The sequence below is a fragment of the Panicum virgatum genome, chromosome 3K (assembly GCF_016808335.1).
Source record: "Panicum virgatum strain AP13 chromosome 3K, P.virgatum_v5, whole genome shotgun sequence".
Lineage (NCBI taxonomy): Eukaryota > Viridiplantae > Streptophyta > Magnoliopsida > Poales > Poaceae > Panicum > Panicum virgatum.
The window spans coordinates 22,498,727-22,516,084 of NC_053138.1; the positions used below are offsets into that span (position 1 = coordinate 22,498,727).

Genomic DNA, 17,358 nt, shown 5'->3' on the forward strand with positions numbered 1-17,358 from the left:
ATGTGCTACATTCGCTTGGTGAGAAATTGCTAAGATGTAATAAAGATAAGAGGCCTGCCATGAAAGTTACTTCATGAAAGATGACAAACCGTTCAAAAACAGACATTCTCCCCTCCACATATCTATATGCTTGTACAACATTGGTGTATTCCTTGTGTTACGACCTTACAAGACCATCTGCCTCAGGTCCGTGGACTGTTTGTTAGATCATCGAATTGTCACTGACAAAAACAGAAAGAAGTGCTATGCAAGGATAAATTAATCACATCACCAATAAAGGTCTATAATTGTGCTAAATTACAATTCAATTTTATCTCTTTCCTAGGTCTCATTGAACAGATTCTTCATGCATCTATACAGATTGTCCAAGCATTCTCATAAGTTGCTCGGCTGTCTTGAGCCTTCCAATAATCCAATTTGTGTCACTCAGAATTCCTAAACTGCCTGTTCAATTTGTGGGATTCCTTGTCCTTGGAACCACTCTGGCATGTGAAACGTTTCATATAATGCAGGCCTAACATCTTTTTGCAGAGAAAGGTGCTTGAGAAGCGGGAATATTGTTCCCATAAGCTAAAATTTCAGAACATGCCAATGATCAGTAACATTAGAAATTCAAGTGTAGAGCCAAATATTATTGATGTAACTAGTCAGCAAACCTGATCATCAACAGGTTGTCCAGCTGAAAATGTAATACAAGGTATTCCATTCAATGGCTGCAATAAGAAACTGTATGGATTGTTATCAACAAGGACAATTCTCCGGAAATCTTTGGATAAACAAGAAAGATCTTTAACATGCTCTCTGTATTCCCTGAAATTGTAAACAGACAGAATCAGAAGACTGAACCAGTTAATGCAACAAAGGACTAAAACTAACTGAAAATGTACTTTGTCCAATCAGACTGGTACAAAAGCCAAGAGTACACAAGCAAACTACCATCATCATAACATGACAAATAATGGAAGCACCAGTAAAGCCAGATTAGATTAGTGGTTCACATGAAGTGGCTATAAACAAGAACATGGCTACATAAGGTAGTGAAGTCAGCAGCAAACCAAAAGAAACTTACCCTCCAATTGAATGCAGTTGAGGCCACATTTTACTATTTTATGAGTAAGAAACCACAAAAACAGAACAACCCATCACTAATAGCTTATGGAAATGGCAATGATAACTTACGTAGTAACAGTAGATGGACGATACAGACGGCGAATGAATCTGTTGTGAGCATCTATCCTGTCAACTAGAGGCTTTGCATAGCCTGGGTAAGAGCACAGATCAGTGGCGTGAGTTGGAATCAACTTTGCTCATGTTGTCAAAAGATATAAATAGTTGAGAAGATCAAACCTTCCAAACCAGCTGTAAAGAGAACAAGGTCAGCAAATTCGCTAGTTCGCTGCAAAAACTCATGCAAACCAGGACGTTCGAAGACAGTTACACGATTTACCCTCTGCCTTCCTTCAGCATCCTGCAAACCATGAAGCATAACTTCATGTAAGTCCCTTCTAAGAATTATACTGAAAACACCAATAGATAAGCAGAAGGCTTGAAGGCACAAATGACACTGCATTATACTTGCCTTTTCAGGCGACGCGCATTCCATGTCAAAGCAATGCAATCTTGCTTCAACAGCCTGGGTGCGCAGAGTCGCAGGAAGGCTAGATGATTCATAAGCACAAACTAGAGTTTCATCCAAGTCAAGCACCACCTGAAGATTATGCGGGTATCATTGGAAATTCATTCAAGCAGCTAATTATAACAGGCAAACAGCTAACAAACTATCGAAAATTATAGTCTAGAATCATGTTAGTACCAACCAGCTAGTCTGGAGCCTTTCCAAAAAAATCATAACACACACCAAATCTCGAAATTGAACTTGCTGAAGCGCTGTGTGAGTAATGATCACAACTTTTCGAAGTCAACATCATTTCGCGCGCCTAGCAGGCAAAAGCATGGAGGTCCCGTACCGTGAGCCGCCTGAGCGGCGGAGGCGAGGTGTCAGCGGGGGCCTCGGAGGGGAGCTGCACGAAGGCCACCTCAGGTTGCGCCTGGGCGGCGACTGGGAGGAGCGGGTGGCGGAGGCCGACGAAGGAGAGCAGCTGCGCCCAGGAGGAGGGCGTGCCGCGGACGATCCGGAGCAGGATCTGGAAGAGCAGACCGAGCCACCCCGACACCGCCCGCCAAACCGCCGCCGTCGCATGGCCCCGCTGCTGAACCGGCGCCACCTCCGTCGCCGCCGACATCTTTCTGGAGGCGGAGCGGAGACTAGCCGGGAGGACGGAACGGGGAGGAAGCAATAATGGAGAGGTCGCCAGCTCAGTGCTCCGTATTTCCTTTGTGTGGGGCCGCTTCCCCAGTCGGAAACGGAACGGTGAAATCTGTGACAGCCGAGTTAAGCCGACAAAATACCGCCGCCGTCCAGAGTTGGAGCCGTTTTACAGGGCAGTAAATTTAAAAAAAAATGACACCGTTATAAAAAAATAGCTACTTATCGGACACGAATTAAAGCAGAAAGAATTAGCGAAGGAATAGTTTGATCTGAAAAAAAATGTTACGAATTAACACTACGGTTGATGTGTTTTATTTGAAGCGGCACAGTTGATCTCTTATAAGCAATATACACCTCTTCTAAGGATTAACAACTCCATTATCTATGTAAATACTGCCACCAATGGTCTTATCTAAACGATGGACACCATTGGACAATGAGCCGTCTCGAAAGAATTGGATTTTTATACTGATACAATATTTGAAAACATATCAGGTGCAAACTAATCTTTTCATTCAAACCGTGCAAACTTCAATCTGGGTAACCGGATCAACATCCAAGAGGTATGAAGAGATTGGGTAATTTTACAATTAACTGTCCGCCCTTGGCAGTGGCGGAGCTATGCTTAACTGTTGGGGTCCGCCGACACCGACGAAATTCTGACAATCCAATGTAAAAATGCTATTCATTACTGTTTGTTGTGTTGATGACCCTGCTAAAAATTGATGATGACCCGGTGGCCGTAATCTCTGGCTTCGCCCCTGGCCCTTGGATTGGATAATCACAATTTTATAAATTCTCCCTCCCACTCCCCCGCCTCTCTGAATGTTGATCCGATAGTCCAAATTGGAGTTTGCATAGTTTATACAGAGAAGTTGATTTGCATATAATATATCACTAACAACGTAGGTTTGTCGTCTATCTAGGATGAGTGATTGCCCTGCATGTTCACAAGGATGTCTACTCTGAACGAGTGTACGTAACCATATATATTAATTTTTTGGAACGCATCTGAACACGTATTTAATTAAGAGGAAATCTTAAAATACAACAAAACAATGCATTTCTTTAAAAAAATGCAAATAATATTTTTTTATCATCCCATTAGCTCTAGTTAATTTATAGTTCTAGTTTCTGAAAAGATCATGTACACTTGCAGGACTCTACGGTAAAAGAGGACTTTTCGAAAGTAAATATGTGAACCAAGTGAACGGGGCTCAACAGCATTCGATACCTATGAGGGATCTCCTGCGCTATTGTAAGCTAGGGTTAAAAAAGACTTGTTGCGTACTTGCGTTATACTAGTATAATAAAGTAACGAGATGGTACGTTTGAAACTTTTTTTTTTGCCATAAGGGAAGATATATTAATGTGAAGCACAGTACATCCTCTTTTACAACCAGGACCCGAAAGAAACAGAAAATTAAAAGGAAGTCTCTAGAAATCATGTTCATCTTCTTCCTTTCATCGCTCGGTTGATCGACGCCTACACCTCTAGATCCTCCATCAGCAGACTCCAAGCCTTGGTTAAGCTGCATGAGCCACCCCCTCAGACCATCCAAGGTGGATGTAAAGCGTTGAACAACCTCAGCAGTCTCACCAACAGAGGAAGAAGAGGAGTAATCTCCAAGCTCATCACTGCCAGGGTTCACCAAACTGGTGGGAACCGGTCCAGTTTGGACCGGTACTAAACCGGGCCAAATTCAAAATTCAAATTTGAATTCAAAAAAAATGAAAAAATCCCAAAAAAATCCTAAAAATACTTCAAGGTGCGACGAATCTAATGGTGTCAAATTTTCTCAAAAATTCGTTCATTTAGTATAGTTTGCGGGGATTTGAAGTTAAACAAAAAAACGTGCATATAAAAGTATACATATACAATGTAAAAGTAGTACAAAAGAGGGTTGGAGGGTTCATTTAGGCTAAAATATGTTATACAAATATTTATTTAGTATACTTTGCGGGCATTTGAATTTAAATAAAAAGGAAAAAAATTTGAATATGGCCGGTTACCAGTCAAACCGACCGGTTACCAGTCAAACCGGCCGGTAAACCGGTCCAACCGACCGGTAAGCCGGTCCGAACCGATTGCACGGCGGCTTTTGAATTCAAATTTGAATTTGACCGGTTCCGACCGGTTTCCGGCCAAACCGGACCGGTATATCGGAACCGGACTCCGCCGGTTTGGCCGGACCGGTTGGTAAGTTAAACCCTCATCACTGCAGACTTGCAGGAGAAGGAGCTGCCACCATCACCTCGGCTAAGAAGCAGTAGCCTAGCAGATAATCCACCGCTAGCGAAGAAATCATCAGCGCGGAAACCAAAGCCCCCGGGGGAGCAACCAAGATCTATCCCCATCGCCAGTGCTAACAGATAGACCAGAAACAAAATCCACTCCGCCACATTGGCAGCAGCAGCAGGCACAGAAGCGCCGATAGCCCCAAATAGCGGAAGGAAAAGCAGCCGAAGCAGATCCAGCGGATCCCTGAACGAACGACCTAAATTGGCTGACAGAAACCGCACCAAATCGCCGGTAGAGGAGAGGTGCACAGACCTCAGCAAAAGACCTCCGAGGACGACGCCAAGACCACCATCGTCGTCGGAGAAGACCATTATTCTCTGACGGAGCAGCTCCTCCAACGCCACTGCTCCCGGAAGTGTAGCACCGCCGTCACCGAACTACGATCGTACTTTTGAAACTAAAACAGCTAAACAGAGAATTAGTATCATTAAAGAATCGCACGAGTTAGGAACTAACTAAAAAAGGTGGAGAAAATGTATTGATCGTCGTCACCTACGTTACACGAACTAACCATCAAGTGGGGCCATTTGCCGTCCACTTCATCTAGGTGCACCCCGAGGCCCGAGCTCAACGATTAATCCAACGCATCTATGGTTCCACCACACGTGTCCGGCGTGCAGATATTCTGTTCGTTTCAGTTTTCAGGACCCAGGAACGATTGAACGAACGAGCACGGCCGCGGCCCTATTGCCCCGTTCACGAACACGTACCGCGAACGAGTCGCCATCGCGGTCGATCGCGATCACGTACGGCGCACAAATCACGGCACCGCCGCGATGGTCAGCACAGGACACAAGACCAGCGACAGCGAGGCCCCCGCCCCGCCTGATTGTTGAGGCAGCAGCTCGTCAGGCGTCCGCCTTGCCTTCTCCTTTTCTTTTCTTTTCTTTTTTTCCTCCCCCGCTGCGCGGCGGAAGGAAAAGCCGCCGAGCTAGCGCGGCGCCCGCGGACGCCCAACCCCGCCTTGAGCCCTGACCGTTGGCGGCTCGGCATCCCAAATCAGACGCCTCCTCGCGCTCGGCAAGCGGAAGCCGAGGCGGAGACGGCGAGCATGGTGAGGGCGCTCGACAGCTATTCCTCCGTCAGGGACGTCGCCTACAGGTTCCTGCCTGTGACGGAACCGCCAAATTAAAACTCTAATTAAGCGTAATGGCCGTTATTTGAACACATCAGGCTCATTAGCTTAATGGTTTAATTTGGCGATCCTTTCGCAACCCACGTCCCGATCGAAACATCACCGATAGTCCCACGCGAAGGTGGGCGCAGATGGTACAAGCACGACACATAATTGAATATACAACAAACATACATAGAACTTGACCCTAAGTTTTACAAACCGAGTTTGAATAAATACATATTTCACAAACTTTACAATACTGAAATCCTGGTCCATCTAGAGGAAAGGGGTCTACAGCTACCAAAAGTGAGCCCTAGGGAGATCCCTAACTAAACGTCCGGCTCCACAACCACCCATCCCTCTGCATCCCGGCGGATGAACTTGGCGCAGCAGGGACAGAAGTCTACGTCTGCGTGCCCTGAAAATATTGTGGCAACAAACCCTGAGTATACTAATACTCAGCAAGGCTTACCCGACCAGTGGGTATAACTTAGCCCACATATCTAGACATGCAAGGCTTTTGGCTGGTAGTTCTTTTGCAGAAAACAGACAACTAAAGTAATTCCTTACTTTCCTTATTTTAGCTTCAGATTCTATATGAATTAGCTCTCTTCTAATATTTGCAAAGACCTACTATAGCAATCATGGTGATGCAAGCAAATAATTTGATGAGCTCAATATTTTATATGAACATACCTAATTCACATTCTACATTTTTGCTACGGTGTGACAAAGAGACCAAGGCCCTCATAACCGCGAGACACGGCGAATCGATCCGATTTAACCTTGCAAGTTGGACCTAACCAACACGGCACGTATTTGCCCCGTCGGACTATACATACCAACAATTCCCCTCCCCGCCTCGAACTACAGGAACCAGCCCAACGACATATGGTCAGCCGAGCTCAACGTGAGACCACCAAAAGTAAACACATGCATCCCAATTCTCCGCGATTACTCGACTCGCCCCAGGAGTTGGGTGCGGGTTCCTGTACTTTCGAAGCAAGGCAGTACTCGGCTTACCGGTTTCGACTACCTCCTACTCCCGGCATGCGGTTAGTACAGTTCAATCCCCGATCAGCACTGCCACATCCACCGGTCCTTAATCGACACAGACGGGGCTAAGACACCCAGGAACCCTGTCCTGCTGCCATACCTATCCATCATCCCCGCCCGGTCTCACATTTCCATATTCATTCCGAAACAAATCTCACATACTGAATATATAAAGATAAACATGTATCTCGCGAGTAACCGGAAATTACTCGGCTCCTAACATCCTACATCTCGCGAGTGCAGGAGACCACTCGTCTTCTACCGGTAACATTAAGCTTAGCACGTCTATCGTCCTATACATGCTAGTATAACTTAGGGAATCCTATGGATCATGCAACTAGGGTTCCAAACAATTTCTGAACTTAATGCACAAGTAGTAGAAACATACATAGGTGTCATAATTTAAAATACTAGGATGTGCACCGGGGCTTGCCTTGCGCCTGCTGCTCAACACTGGGGCCAGACGGGCCTTGGGCCGGGTGCTCACACCTCTCCTCTTGGGCTTGCGTCGTTTGCTCTTGTGGTGCCGCGATCACCTCAAAGACGGCTCCCTCAGATGCGGATGCTACACGTATGCATATGAATCAAATGAGTGCAGCCCAAGAATGTAACTAGTTTACTTTAACTGAAATACCCTGCAGACTGTCCGCGCCCGAGTGGCGGACTGTCCGCCGCACTATCCTACCAACCCAGCAGAGGCAACAACGTCTCTGGAACTTTTGCCCATTTTACCTGCGGACTGTCCGGCCACCCCTGGCGGACCGTCCGCAGTTCAAGTACTCAACCCACCAGAGGCGAAACCGTCTCTGGACAATTTTCTGGACTCTACTGCGGACTGTCCGCGCCCAAGTGGCGGACCGTCCGCAGTTCACCCCTGCGAACCCCCCAGAGACGACATCGTCTCTGGAACAAATTTGAGCCTCAATGGCGGACCGTCCGCTCCCCTATAGCGGACTGTCCGCAGTCAACCTTGCAAAAACAACCAGAGGCAACATCGTCTCTGGACAAAAACTAACCTGACCGGCGGACCGTCCGCGCCTCCCAGGCGGACCGTCCGCGATAACTAATTCCTGACCTTCGCCCTAGGCGGCAGCAAGGGCGGCGGCGACGGCGGAGGCCGTGCTCCGGCGCCGGCGACACGCCATGGAAGGGGAAAAAAGGCTGTGAAGCATAAGAAACTCACCACGAATCCATTCCCGCGGTCGGTTCGAGTGGAGGGCGACCGGAGAGGCGGATCGGCGGTGGAACTGAGCTTCAACACCTCCAATGGCGTCCGGCGGTGGTGGGAAGGATTCCGGCCGTGAGGAGCCGGTCTGGAGGTTTGGGAAAGTGGAGGAGGGGCTAGGGAAGGTACTCACGCAAGGAATCGAGTTAGGATGGCCGGAGAAGGGAGATCGAGGGGAGAGGGCGACGTCGAGGCGAGCGGTCTAGCGTCGCTCGGTTCAGGACGAAATGAGGAGGAAGAGAGATCTGACCAGCGGGTCCCACATCCGTCCAGATAAATATCTGGCGATGCCTCGCGGACTGTCCGCCAGCTTCGAGCGGACTGTCCGCGAGTCAGGTGTTACAGTGCCGCGACTGCTCTCTGCGCTACTTGGATCGAGAATCTAACGCTAGGCTTGAATGATGGTTTTTGGAGATCTCTGTCTGTCTTCGATTAGTTCCTTTCCTTTCTTTTTTTTTTCTAGGATAGGAAACGGCCCCTTTTCACTCCGCTGGTGTTTTGCCTCCAAAGCGTAGCTTTTGTCTGGCAAATTTGATCTGTGTTGGCCTGTTGGGTGTTCTTGGGGATTCAATCTGGGAATCGAGTTGGTCGGTTCAGATGATGATAGTTACTCCGTAGATGTTTACTCCTTTGGTTTTATTTAGTGTTGCTTGCTTGTAATTAGTGGCCTTTTTTTTTAATAATCTAGTGGCCTTATTACGAAGACTGATCATATTAAAGAGCACACGGATTCGATCAACCACGGTGAAATCCAATACCTACTCGGTGTTTTAGATATCAATCATGACCTTTGTCCTGAGAGAACTAGAACCCGTTTATTTGCTTTGCAGTATATTATGACTTGTGAATGCGACACTGAGTGGAAATGAATTTGGGCTCATGAAAATTGGCTCCTGAAACTTAGTAGAGACAAACAAATGATGGGGCATAATTTAGACATTCCCATTTTTGCAAATTTCTCATTGTGAAAAAATTACAATATTAGGATTACAAACAATGACCACTCGTGAATTTGCCACTCCCAGTGAATGACACGGTGGGACCATCTGTGCCTATGAAATGTGGGGGCCAATGGCAAAACTGCAAAGGGCAATGTTTGCGGTCCCATTTTTGCAAATAATGACACGGTGGGACCATCTGTGCCTATGAAATGTGGGGCCAATGGCAAAACTGCAAAGGGCAATGTAATTGCAATATTAGGACTGCAAACACTGACCACTCGTGAATTTGCCACTCCCAGTGAATGACACGGTGGGACCATCTGTGCCTATGAAATGTGGGGCCAATGGCAAAACTGTAAAGGGCAATGTTTGCGGTCCCATTTTTGCAAAAGACTGCAAACACTGACCACTCGTGAATTTGCCACTCCCAGTGAATGACACGATGAGACCATCTGTGCCTATGAAATGTGGGGCCAATGGCAAAACTGCAAAAGGGCAATGTTTGCGGTCTCATTTTTGTAAATTTCTCATTGTGAAAAAATTACAATATTAGAACTGCAAACACTGACCACTCGTGAATTTGCCACTCCCAGTGAATGACACGGTGGGACCATCGATGAAATGTGGGGCCAATGGCAAAATTGCGAAGTGCAATGTTTGCGGTCCCATTTTTGCAAATTTCTCGGGAATTGTAGTGTGGTAGTTTCAGACTTTCAGTTGTGAAAGCATGTATCTCATTTTGGTGGCATCTTGAATTTATTTCTTACTGGCAGCTGTGGATACTGCGGCTATACATTAAACTTGAGCTCCACTGCGCGGAACACAGCAAACATCGGGTCCAAGTATGGCAAGCAGATCAGGAAAGGTGTTGTCTCATTCTTTGCAATTGATGAGAGCCGTTTTACACAAACTGATGAGTTGAGGTGCATGCCATACTTCCATTCAAGCCGTTCATGGGGCTTCATCAGAAACAGGACGCGGTTGCTATGCCGGAAGTGCAGTGGTCATATTGGTAGTGCTTATGAAGATGAGGATTCCACCTCGTGCGAGGGCTCAGACGATCTGGACATGAGCTCCAAGGGCAGCAGCACATCCACTCGAAAGATATATGTTATCAAGATCAATGCACTACAGCCCTCATCAGACGACGACTCTAGTGCTCTCTTCTCAGCGTGATGGCAATCTGAATTCTGAACTGCAGCCATGTATGACTTTTCAAGTCTACTCAACTGCAAACAGATTAAATGCCGAACCAAAAAGTGCTCAATATTGTCAAGACCTTTTTATAGAGGAATTTGCTATCTTTGTTCTGTTTCAGTCATCTTCCTGCTCATACTCTATTATAGCTCCTCCATTTCCCTTCTGCAGCATAGCAGCAGTGTAAAGTGTACATCTTGACAGGACTAGTGAATTTTGGTTGTGTTAATACTGCTGTAAAATCATAGGGATTTTGTGTCTCTTCTGTAACTTGCCTTGCCTCCAGTATATTTTCAATTTTTTACTATGTTCTTGAAGTTATCTGCTGAATTTTGAGACTTTTTCTATCAGATATTCCATTCGATGTACATATGTTATTGTGTCTGACATGGGCGTGGCATGCAATTATAGATTTAAAAGGAAGAGCGTATCCAATGAATATTGTCATGAGTCTTTTGAATTTTGTCCATCTGAAGGATATGGTGGTTTCACTTAAGAAGCTACGTCAATGAACAGATTAATCACAATGCATGTTATTTGACTTGGGGTCTGTTTAGTTCATTTTGCAAAAAAAAAAATTGCAAAGGAATCTTGATCATTTGAAGTACTAAATGAAGTCTATTTGCAAAACTTTTTGCATAGATGGGTTGTAAATCGCGAGACGAATCTAATGATGCTAATTAATCCATATTTAATCAATAATTAGCGAATGGTTACTGTAGCATCCCTGTTGCAAATCATGGATTAAGTATGCTCATTAGATTCGTCTCGCGATTTACAGACCATCCATACAAAAAGTTTTATAAATAGACTTCATTTAGTACTTCAAATTAGCAAGATTCCGTTGTAAAATAATGCATTTACAGCGTTTTTGCGTTTACATGTAAAGAACTAAACAGGCCTTGATATATTCATTTCATTCATTTTCTGAAAGCTTTAGTTGCCCAATAGGATCATTCAACTTGGTCATGGAGATAATAAATATCAACTTGATCCTGTTCATCACCACTCATGTTCCTTTTTGCTTGAGTCTGTCCTTAGGCACCCAATTCCAACATCTTAAACCCAAACCATTGTGATACTGGTACACACAGAAACTGAACATGATTTTGCTAGGATTCCAGCTTCAAAAGGAAGCCATTGAATACTAGCATGTAAACAAGATGTACTATTCTTGTTCAAAGAGGACACAACACAAATCTTAAGTGAAATTCACCTCTCTAGTCTACCAATACTGAACTAAAGGAACTTACAGCCCCATTTGCTACCATACTAGGCAAGTCATAACAGTCAAACAAACCAGAGCCATGTTGCTTCGAAACTCCATAGTAATTCCACTGAATAATTCAACGGCACAAGAAAAAGGAACCAGCACAATCAGTTTGCTTTTGTAATCGTCACAAGGTTAATAGAACTGCTTAGCTTGTGATTGTAAAAGAATCCATCAAATAGATACACAGCACAGAACACCGGCCATTTGCATAGAAAAATCACAAGTAAGCACGACAAGATTGGCTCCCAATTTCAGAAGGTAACATCAATTCATTACTGTCTCATGATTCAGATAAACCTACTACAGCCAGAGATCAGCTAAACAAGCGAGTCTGAGACTTTCTTGACCGCAAGACCTGTGAGCACCGCCCAGATAACGTCGAAGCTGCAGAAGGGAGACAGCTAAGGGGGGAGCGCATCAGCCTAGCCGCCGAAGCCGTAGAGGGTACGGCCCTGGCGCTTGAGCGCGTAGACGACGTCCATGGCGGTGACGGTCTTGCGGCGGGCGTGCTCGGTGTAGGTGACGGCGTCGCGGATGACGTTCTCGAGGAAGATCTTGAGCACGCCGCGGGTCTCCTCGTAGATGAGCCCGGAGATGCGCTTCACGCCGCCCCTCCTCGCCAGCCGCCGGATCGCCGGCTTGGTGATGCCCTGGATGTTGTCGCGCAGCACCTTCCGGTGGCGCTTCGCGCCGCCCTTGCCGAGCCCCTTGCCGCCCTTGCCGCGCCCAGACATGCTTGCCGACGACCGGACGGGTGGTGGATTCCCCGGAGGAGTGGATTCGAGCGGGCGTGGGGGGATTCAAGCTGAGATTGGGGATTGGAGTGGGGATTGGGGGAGGAAGGGGAGGGGTTTAAATTGAGGCGAGAGGTGGGGAAGAAGGCGGTCGCTGCCGTTCGATGCGGAGGGGTTGGACGGGTGGGATGGAGCGGCGGGAGGGATGCCGCGGATCCGTGACGTGGCGAGAGGCGCGGATCGGTGAGTTGGCGGGGGGCGGGTCTGAAATTTCGTCCGAAGAGGCGCGGCCGCGCGGGCTTGAATTTTGGGGTCGCGGTTTCGTTGCGTGCGTGGGCTACTGGACTTCGTTGCTGGAAAGTGGAAATGCAATTGGGATTTGGCGCCGTTGCTGCGTTGCAAAATGAGGACAGATTATCTCATAAACATAATGTCCCAAAAAGAATTCTCATAAATCTACAGATTATCCCAGTTAATTTTTTCCCGAACTTACAACGACAGATTGACAGTTTTTCGAAAAATCTGATGTGATATTCCAGCTTTACCAAAATTGCACTCTCCCATTCCAAAGTGTAGATTATTTTAGTAAAAATTTGGATACATAGCTTTGATATGCACCTAAATAAATACTATATCTAAATACATAGTTGGTCAATTTGAGGTGTCTCGATACTAGAAAAAAAACTATAGGCAAGACGTATGGCATGTCGCTACATTAGGTAGCTAATTGCGCTAACTCGGGTTCATGCGAAAATTCATCATTTTTACCAAATATCTCCAAAGGTTATTAGATTTTCCAACTGAGTATTTATAAAATCTATTTTAGCGAGTTAGCTTGGAGGCTGGAGCTGAGATTTCCGACCAAGTACTTAGAAAATCTATTTTACTGAAGTATTTGTTGAGTCATATCGACACCAGATTTGTTACTCAAGGAAGAGGTTCGCCTTCCTAACATAGATAGTTGTCGCTCATCGAGCATCCAAGTTTCTCGATTGTAAGACTAAGAGCAATTCTAACAATCGGCAACAAGCCGGCGAAAACCAATGCGGGAAGAGAGAGAGAGAGCAGGACGGGCGTCTCGCGATGCGCCTGCGCTCAGCTGGCGAAGACGGAATGGAACGCAACGGTTGAGTGAGCTCTCTCCTATCCATTAAATGCCAGCGGGGTTCACTGTCCTCACGCGCCAGACGCCCGTAGGCAGGCGTGAACATTAGACTTGCTCTAACAGCAAGTATTATGGGTGGTGCATAGTCGACTGATGATCTACGTGGGCTAAGAGAGAAAAAGAGGTAGGCGTCTCCCCATGTGCCTTAGGTTTCAAATTTGGTAAATTTTGGAGAATTTTTTGATACCCTAAAAATTCAATAAATTTTAAATTTCACCCATATTCAAATATTCACAATTCAAAATATTTTGAGTTACAACTAAAAATAATAGTTAAAATAGGTTCTCTATCACCTACTCAACTTTTCTAAAAATTTCATATTTTTTAGACTCATTTACTATTTTCCCTTGCTATTAAAGTTGGAGAGAGAGAGAGAAAAGGAAAATTTGCCTTGGAAACCGGAGAAGGGTGAAAATCAAATGGTTTTGATAGTTGCAAGTTGAAAGATTCCTGGTTTTGTACATTAACGTTGAAAATCAAACCAACGCAATAGTTGAAGGTTGTAAAAAAAGATTTTTTCCTTTATTGTTTTGTTTCGTGGGCTAAAGGAAAATGGGAAAGAATAGAAACAACACGCGCACCAATGGACCTTGGGCCGAAGGAAATCAGCCCACAAGGAAGAGCCGAACGGGCGGAAATCCTATATATCTTCCGGAAGATTTTTTTCTTCCCCACCTTCCAGTGTTTGAGATTAGTGCAAATTATCTCATCAATTGGATCTTCTCAACCCTATCTTCTTCCTTCTCCTGCCCCTTTCTCACCATGCGCCGCCAACCTGTCGTAGCGAGCGGTGCGCTGCTGCGGCTGTTGCGCGCTGCAGCACCGCTGCCGGGCCGCACGCCGCCGCCGCGCGCTGCTGCTGCTCTGCCATGCTGCTGCTGCCGCCGCCGCCGCGCATGCTGCTGTGCTACTGCTTTGCTGTGCTACGCTGTTACTGCTTCACTGCGGCTGCTGCGCCGCACGCCGCCGCTCCTGCTCCCCGCCGGCGCCAGAGAAGATGGATTGAAAAAAATATTGATCTAGATTTTGATTTGTTGAATCTATTTTTTTAGATGTTAAAATGATCTGTAAAAAATGTTGAATGTATTATTCTCAAATGTTGAACTATTTTTTCAAAATATTGAAGCTAATTTAGATTTAATGGGTTTTATAAACAGATAGCTTATATATCTTCCAGAAGTTATAGGAGCCCCTCTCCGAAACAGATAGCTTATTATGGTGTGGAAACGCAGAGACACCAAGCATGCACAAATTGACGAGGAATTTCGATATTTAGCATCGAATAAGTAGACCTCACCTCTTTTAACATTAAACTAGTCAGGTTGGCGCGCTACGCGCGTCTATACAAAAAACGTGGACCTAAAATATTAATAGAAAGATATTATCCGTTACTATGTTCGAAGCAACATCGTATCGATGTATTGAGTTAGATCTAAAAATTACAGTAAAGCGGCATAGTAGTTTTGTGTTTGAGAGCACGCCAATCTCAAGCATTGTAGTATAGAGGTACAAATAATTTTTCCTTAGGAATTTTTTTGTGTCAGTAGGTATAGTTTAATTACTTTAGTAGGAAAAAAAAGTAAAATTAGAAATGAATGAACATTTTAATTATATTTTGTGGATTTACGGAGGGAAATCAAAACCCAAGAAGTAGTACAACTACCACATGTAAATGTAGTATACAAAGTTTAGTTATTATTTTTGTATGTAGGAAGTAGTTAAATATATTTTGTATTATCAAATAATGGAAGAAAAATATTTTTTTAAGATAAAGAGACTAACTTAATAGAATCGTGGGCCCCACGTGGGTCGCGCCTGAATAGTATGTGGACGTGGGTCCCACGTGGGCCCGCCTGAATAGTACATGGGCCCCACGTGGGTCCCGCCTGAATAGTATGTGGGCCCCACGTGAGCCCCGCCTGAATAGTACGTGGGGCCCACGTGGGTCCCACGTGAATAGTATGTGGGACCCGCATGAACAGTGCTCGGCCCCGCGTGGGGCCACGACTCATGAGGAGGCCCCAAATCTTGGCCCTTTAGTATATGTACTTAATTCGTATTTTTTTAAAATATGACATCGAGCGTGCGAATTCTTTCGAAATGAGGGATTGACTCTTTTTTTCGATTTCGCAAATTTCTTTATTGTTTTCGTTTTACCCGCCACGTAAAGTACCCGTTTTGCCCCTAGTTTAGACCGATTGGATCATCTCCATCTCCCATCCAAAGAAAAAAATTTCGGACGGTAAATCCGGTTTACCGGAAAATTTACCGTTACCGGTTGTGTCCGAGAAACAAATTCCGGCGAAATTTCGAATTTTTCGCTTTCAAAATTCAAAAATTCAAAAAAATTCATAAAAAACGAAAACCAGATTTTCCGACCGGATTTCGTTGCTTTCCGGTCGGATTTCGGTGCTTTCCGGTCGGAAAACATTGTTTTAGCAATGTAAAAAAATATTTTGGTATATATGGTATTGCAAAGAAACTATTACACATGTATATATAATTTAAACACGAAATATCCATTCAAATTCCGTAAAAACAATATATCCCTCACATGACTAAACACATATAGATCGGTATATGAAATAGAAATGTAAACTCTTAATAAGTATCCCTCACATGACTAAACACACATAGATTCCGTAAAAATAATATATTCCTCACATGACTATTACACATGTTGGGTTTATTTAGCAAAACATGTCCTATATATGATCAGCTTGTATAACTTGAACAATGGACTTGGTATTGTATTATTGCAATGAACCTATGGCTTGTATGACTAGGACAATGAACTTGGTATTGCATTATATTGGATTTAGATTGTGTGTCTTGTATGGTCAATTGGACATACATGTTTTAGGTGAATGCTATTAATATTTGGTGTGTGAAATATTTATTATGCTTTATGAACTGTTATATATGCAAAATTAGACAAAGTGTTGTAAAAATTTTATTTTTTCCTCACTGATTTTACAATTTCCGATCACCAACAACAATTTCCGGTCGGAAAACACCGAAATCCGGTCGGAAAATATCGAAAACCGAAATTTGAATTTCAAATCGTTTTCCGATCGGAAAATCCAGAAAAAAAACGAAAAATCGGTAATTTTCCGTTTCCGGGAACGTCCGGAAAATCACCGTCGGAAAAGTAAACCCTGCTCCCGTCTCGTGTTCTTCTCGGCCGTTGCCTCCTAACGCCGAAACTGGAGCGCCGCCGGCCGCCGCGGCTCCAAACCGGAATGGGCGCGCCGCCAGCCACCACCGCTTCAAGGCTGCAGGAGCATCGCCGCCCGCCAGGACGTGCACCATGGAGCTTGGCGACGGCCGGCCGCCGGGAGCTTTTGCCATGGTGAGGGAGCTGGAGGCGCGCATGGACCAGGACCTGCCGGCGGCGGCAAGGGAGCTCTGCGGGGAGCTGGCGTGCGGCTGGGATTCCTCCTTGATGACTGCAAGAATGACCAGGGATCACTGTTTGCTACAGCAGAGCTCACGTGGTTTTGGAAATCTAGGTTCTTGATTGATTAGCTTTTTCCCTATGAGTGGCGTCTCCTTGTCCTGCGGCTCTAGGAGGAGACTCCTGTTTGTGTGCTCCACATCTGCTCTGCCATGTCGCCTTGCACACCAGGGAGATTGGATTGTGGATTGGATTGTCTGATTTTTTCCATGTCCTGAACACCAGGGTAGTCCCCACATCGGTGGCGAGGTGGAGGAGGCAGCCGAGGAACCCACATCGGTGAGGGAGCTGGAGGCGCGCATGGATCAGGACCTGCCGGCGGCGGCCAGGGAGCTCTGCGAGGAGCTGGCGTGCGGCTGGGATTCCAGGGAGCACGAGGAGGCAGAACATGGCGTTCCGGAACGCCTTCATCACCGGGGGTGGTGCCTGCGCCTGGGCCTCCCGCTCGAGCCTGAGCGTCTCCGCGAGCGCGCGGCGCACCGCACGCACGCGCGGGCGCGAACAGCCGGACTCGTGGCGGGTGCACTGTCTCGGTGATTGCGGCGGAGGAGGCGTCGGAGCTCCCGCAGCGGGCGGGCACCGGAGCTCCTGCGGCGGCCGCTCTGGCGGCGGGCGGGCGGCC

General features: G+C 45.9%; 3 protein-coding genes across 4 annotated transcripts; 1 reads left to right on the forward strand and 2 right to left on the reverse strand.

Annotated features, from left to right (window-relative positions):
* Positions 1 to 81: 81 nt before the first annotated feature.
* LOC120698405 (CTD nuclear envelope phosphatase 1 homolog) lies at positions 82 to 2,305 on the reverse strand. 2 transcript variants are annotated; one of them, XM_039981983.1, is made up of 6 exons: positions 1,968 to 2,305; positions 1,580 to 1,708; positions 1,348 to 1,468; positions 1,180 to 1,261; positions 657 to 810; positions 82 to 570 (listed from the first exon to the last, which is right to left on the reverse strand). In XM_039981983.1, exons 1-6 carry the CDS (start codon positions 2,241 to 2,243, stop codon positions 436 to 438), a joined length of 897 nt encoding a protein of 298 aa, XP_039837917.1. In that variant the 5' UTR covers positions 2,244 to 2,305; the 3' UTR covers positions 82 to 435. The 2 variants fall into 2 exon arrangements, with proteins under 2 accessions (XP_039837917.1, XP_039837916.1); XM_039981982.1 differs by having other exon boundaries at positions 1,348 to 1,708; positions 1,968 to 2,304.
* A 3,141-nt stretch (positions 2,306 to 5,446) lies between these two features.
* On the forward strand, positions 5,447 to 10,454 carry LOC120698406 (uncharacterized protein At4g08330, chloroplastic-like). The gene is made up of 2 exons (XM_039981984.1): positions 5,447 to 5,672; positions 9,684 to 10,454. Exons 1-2 carry the CDS (start codon positions 5,623 to 5,625, stop codon positions 10,084 to 10,086), a joined length of 453 nt encoding a protein of 150 aa, XP_039837918.1. The 5' UTR covers positions 5,447 to 5,622; the 3' UTR covers positions 10,087 to 10,454.
* A 1,058-nt stretch (positions 10,455 to 11,512) lies between these two features.
* Positions 11,513 to 12,216, reverse strand: LOC120698407 (histone H4). Its single transcript, XM_039981985.1, has one exon. It carries the CDS (start codon positions 12,112 to 12,114, stop codon positions 11,803 to 11,805), a length of 312 nt encoding a protein of 103 aa, XP_039837919.1. The 5' UTR covers positions 12,115 to 12,216; the 3' UTR covers positions 11,513 to 11,802.
* Between the last annotated feature and the right edge of the window lie 5,142 nt (positions 12,217 to 17,358).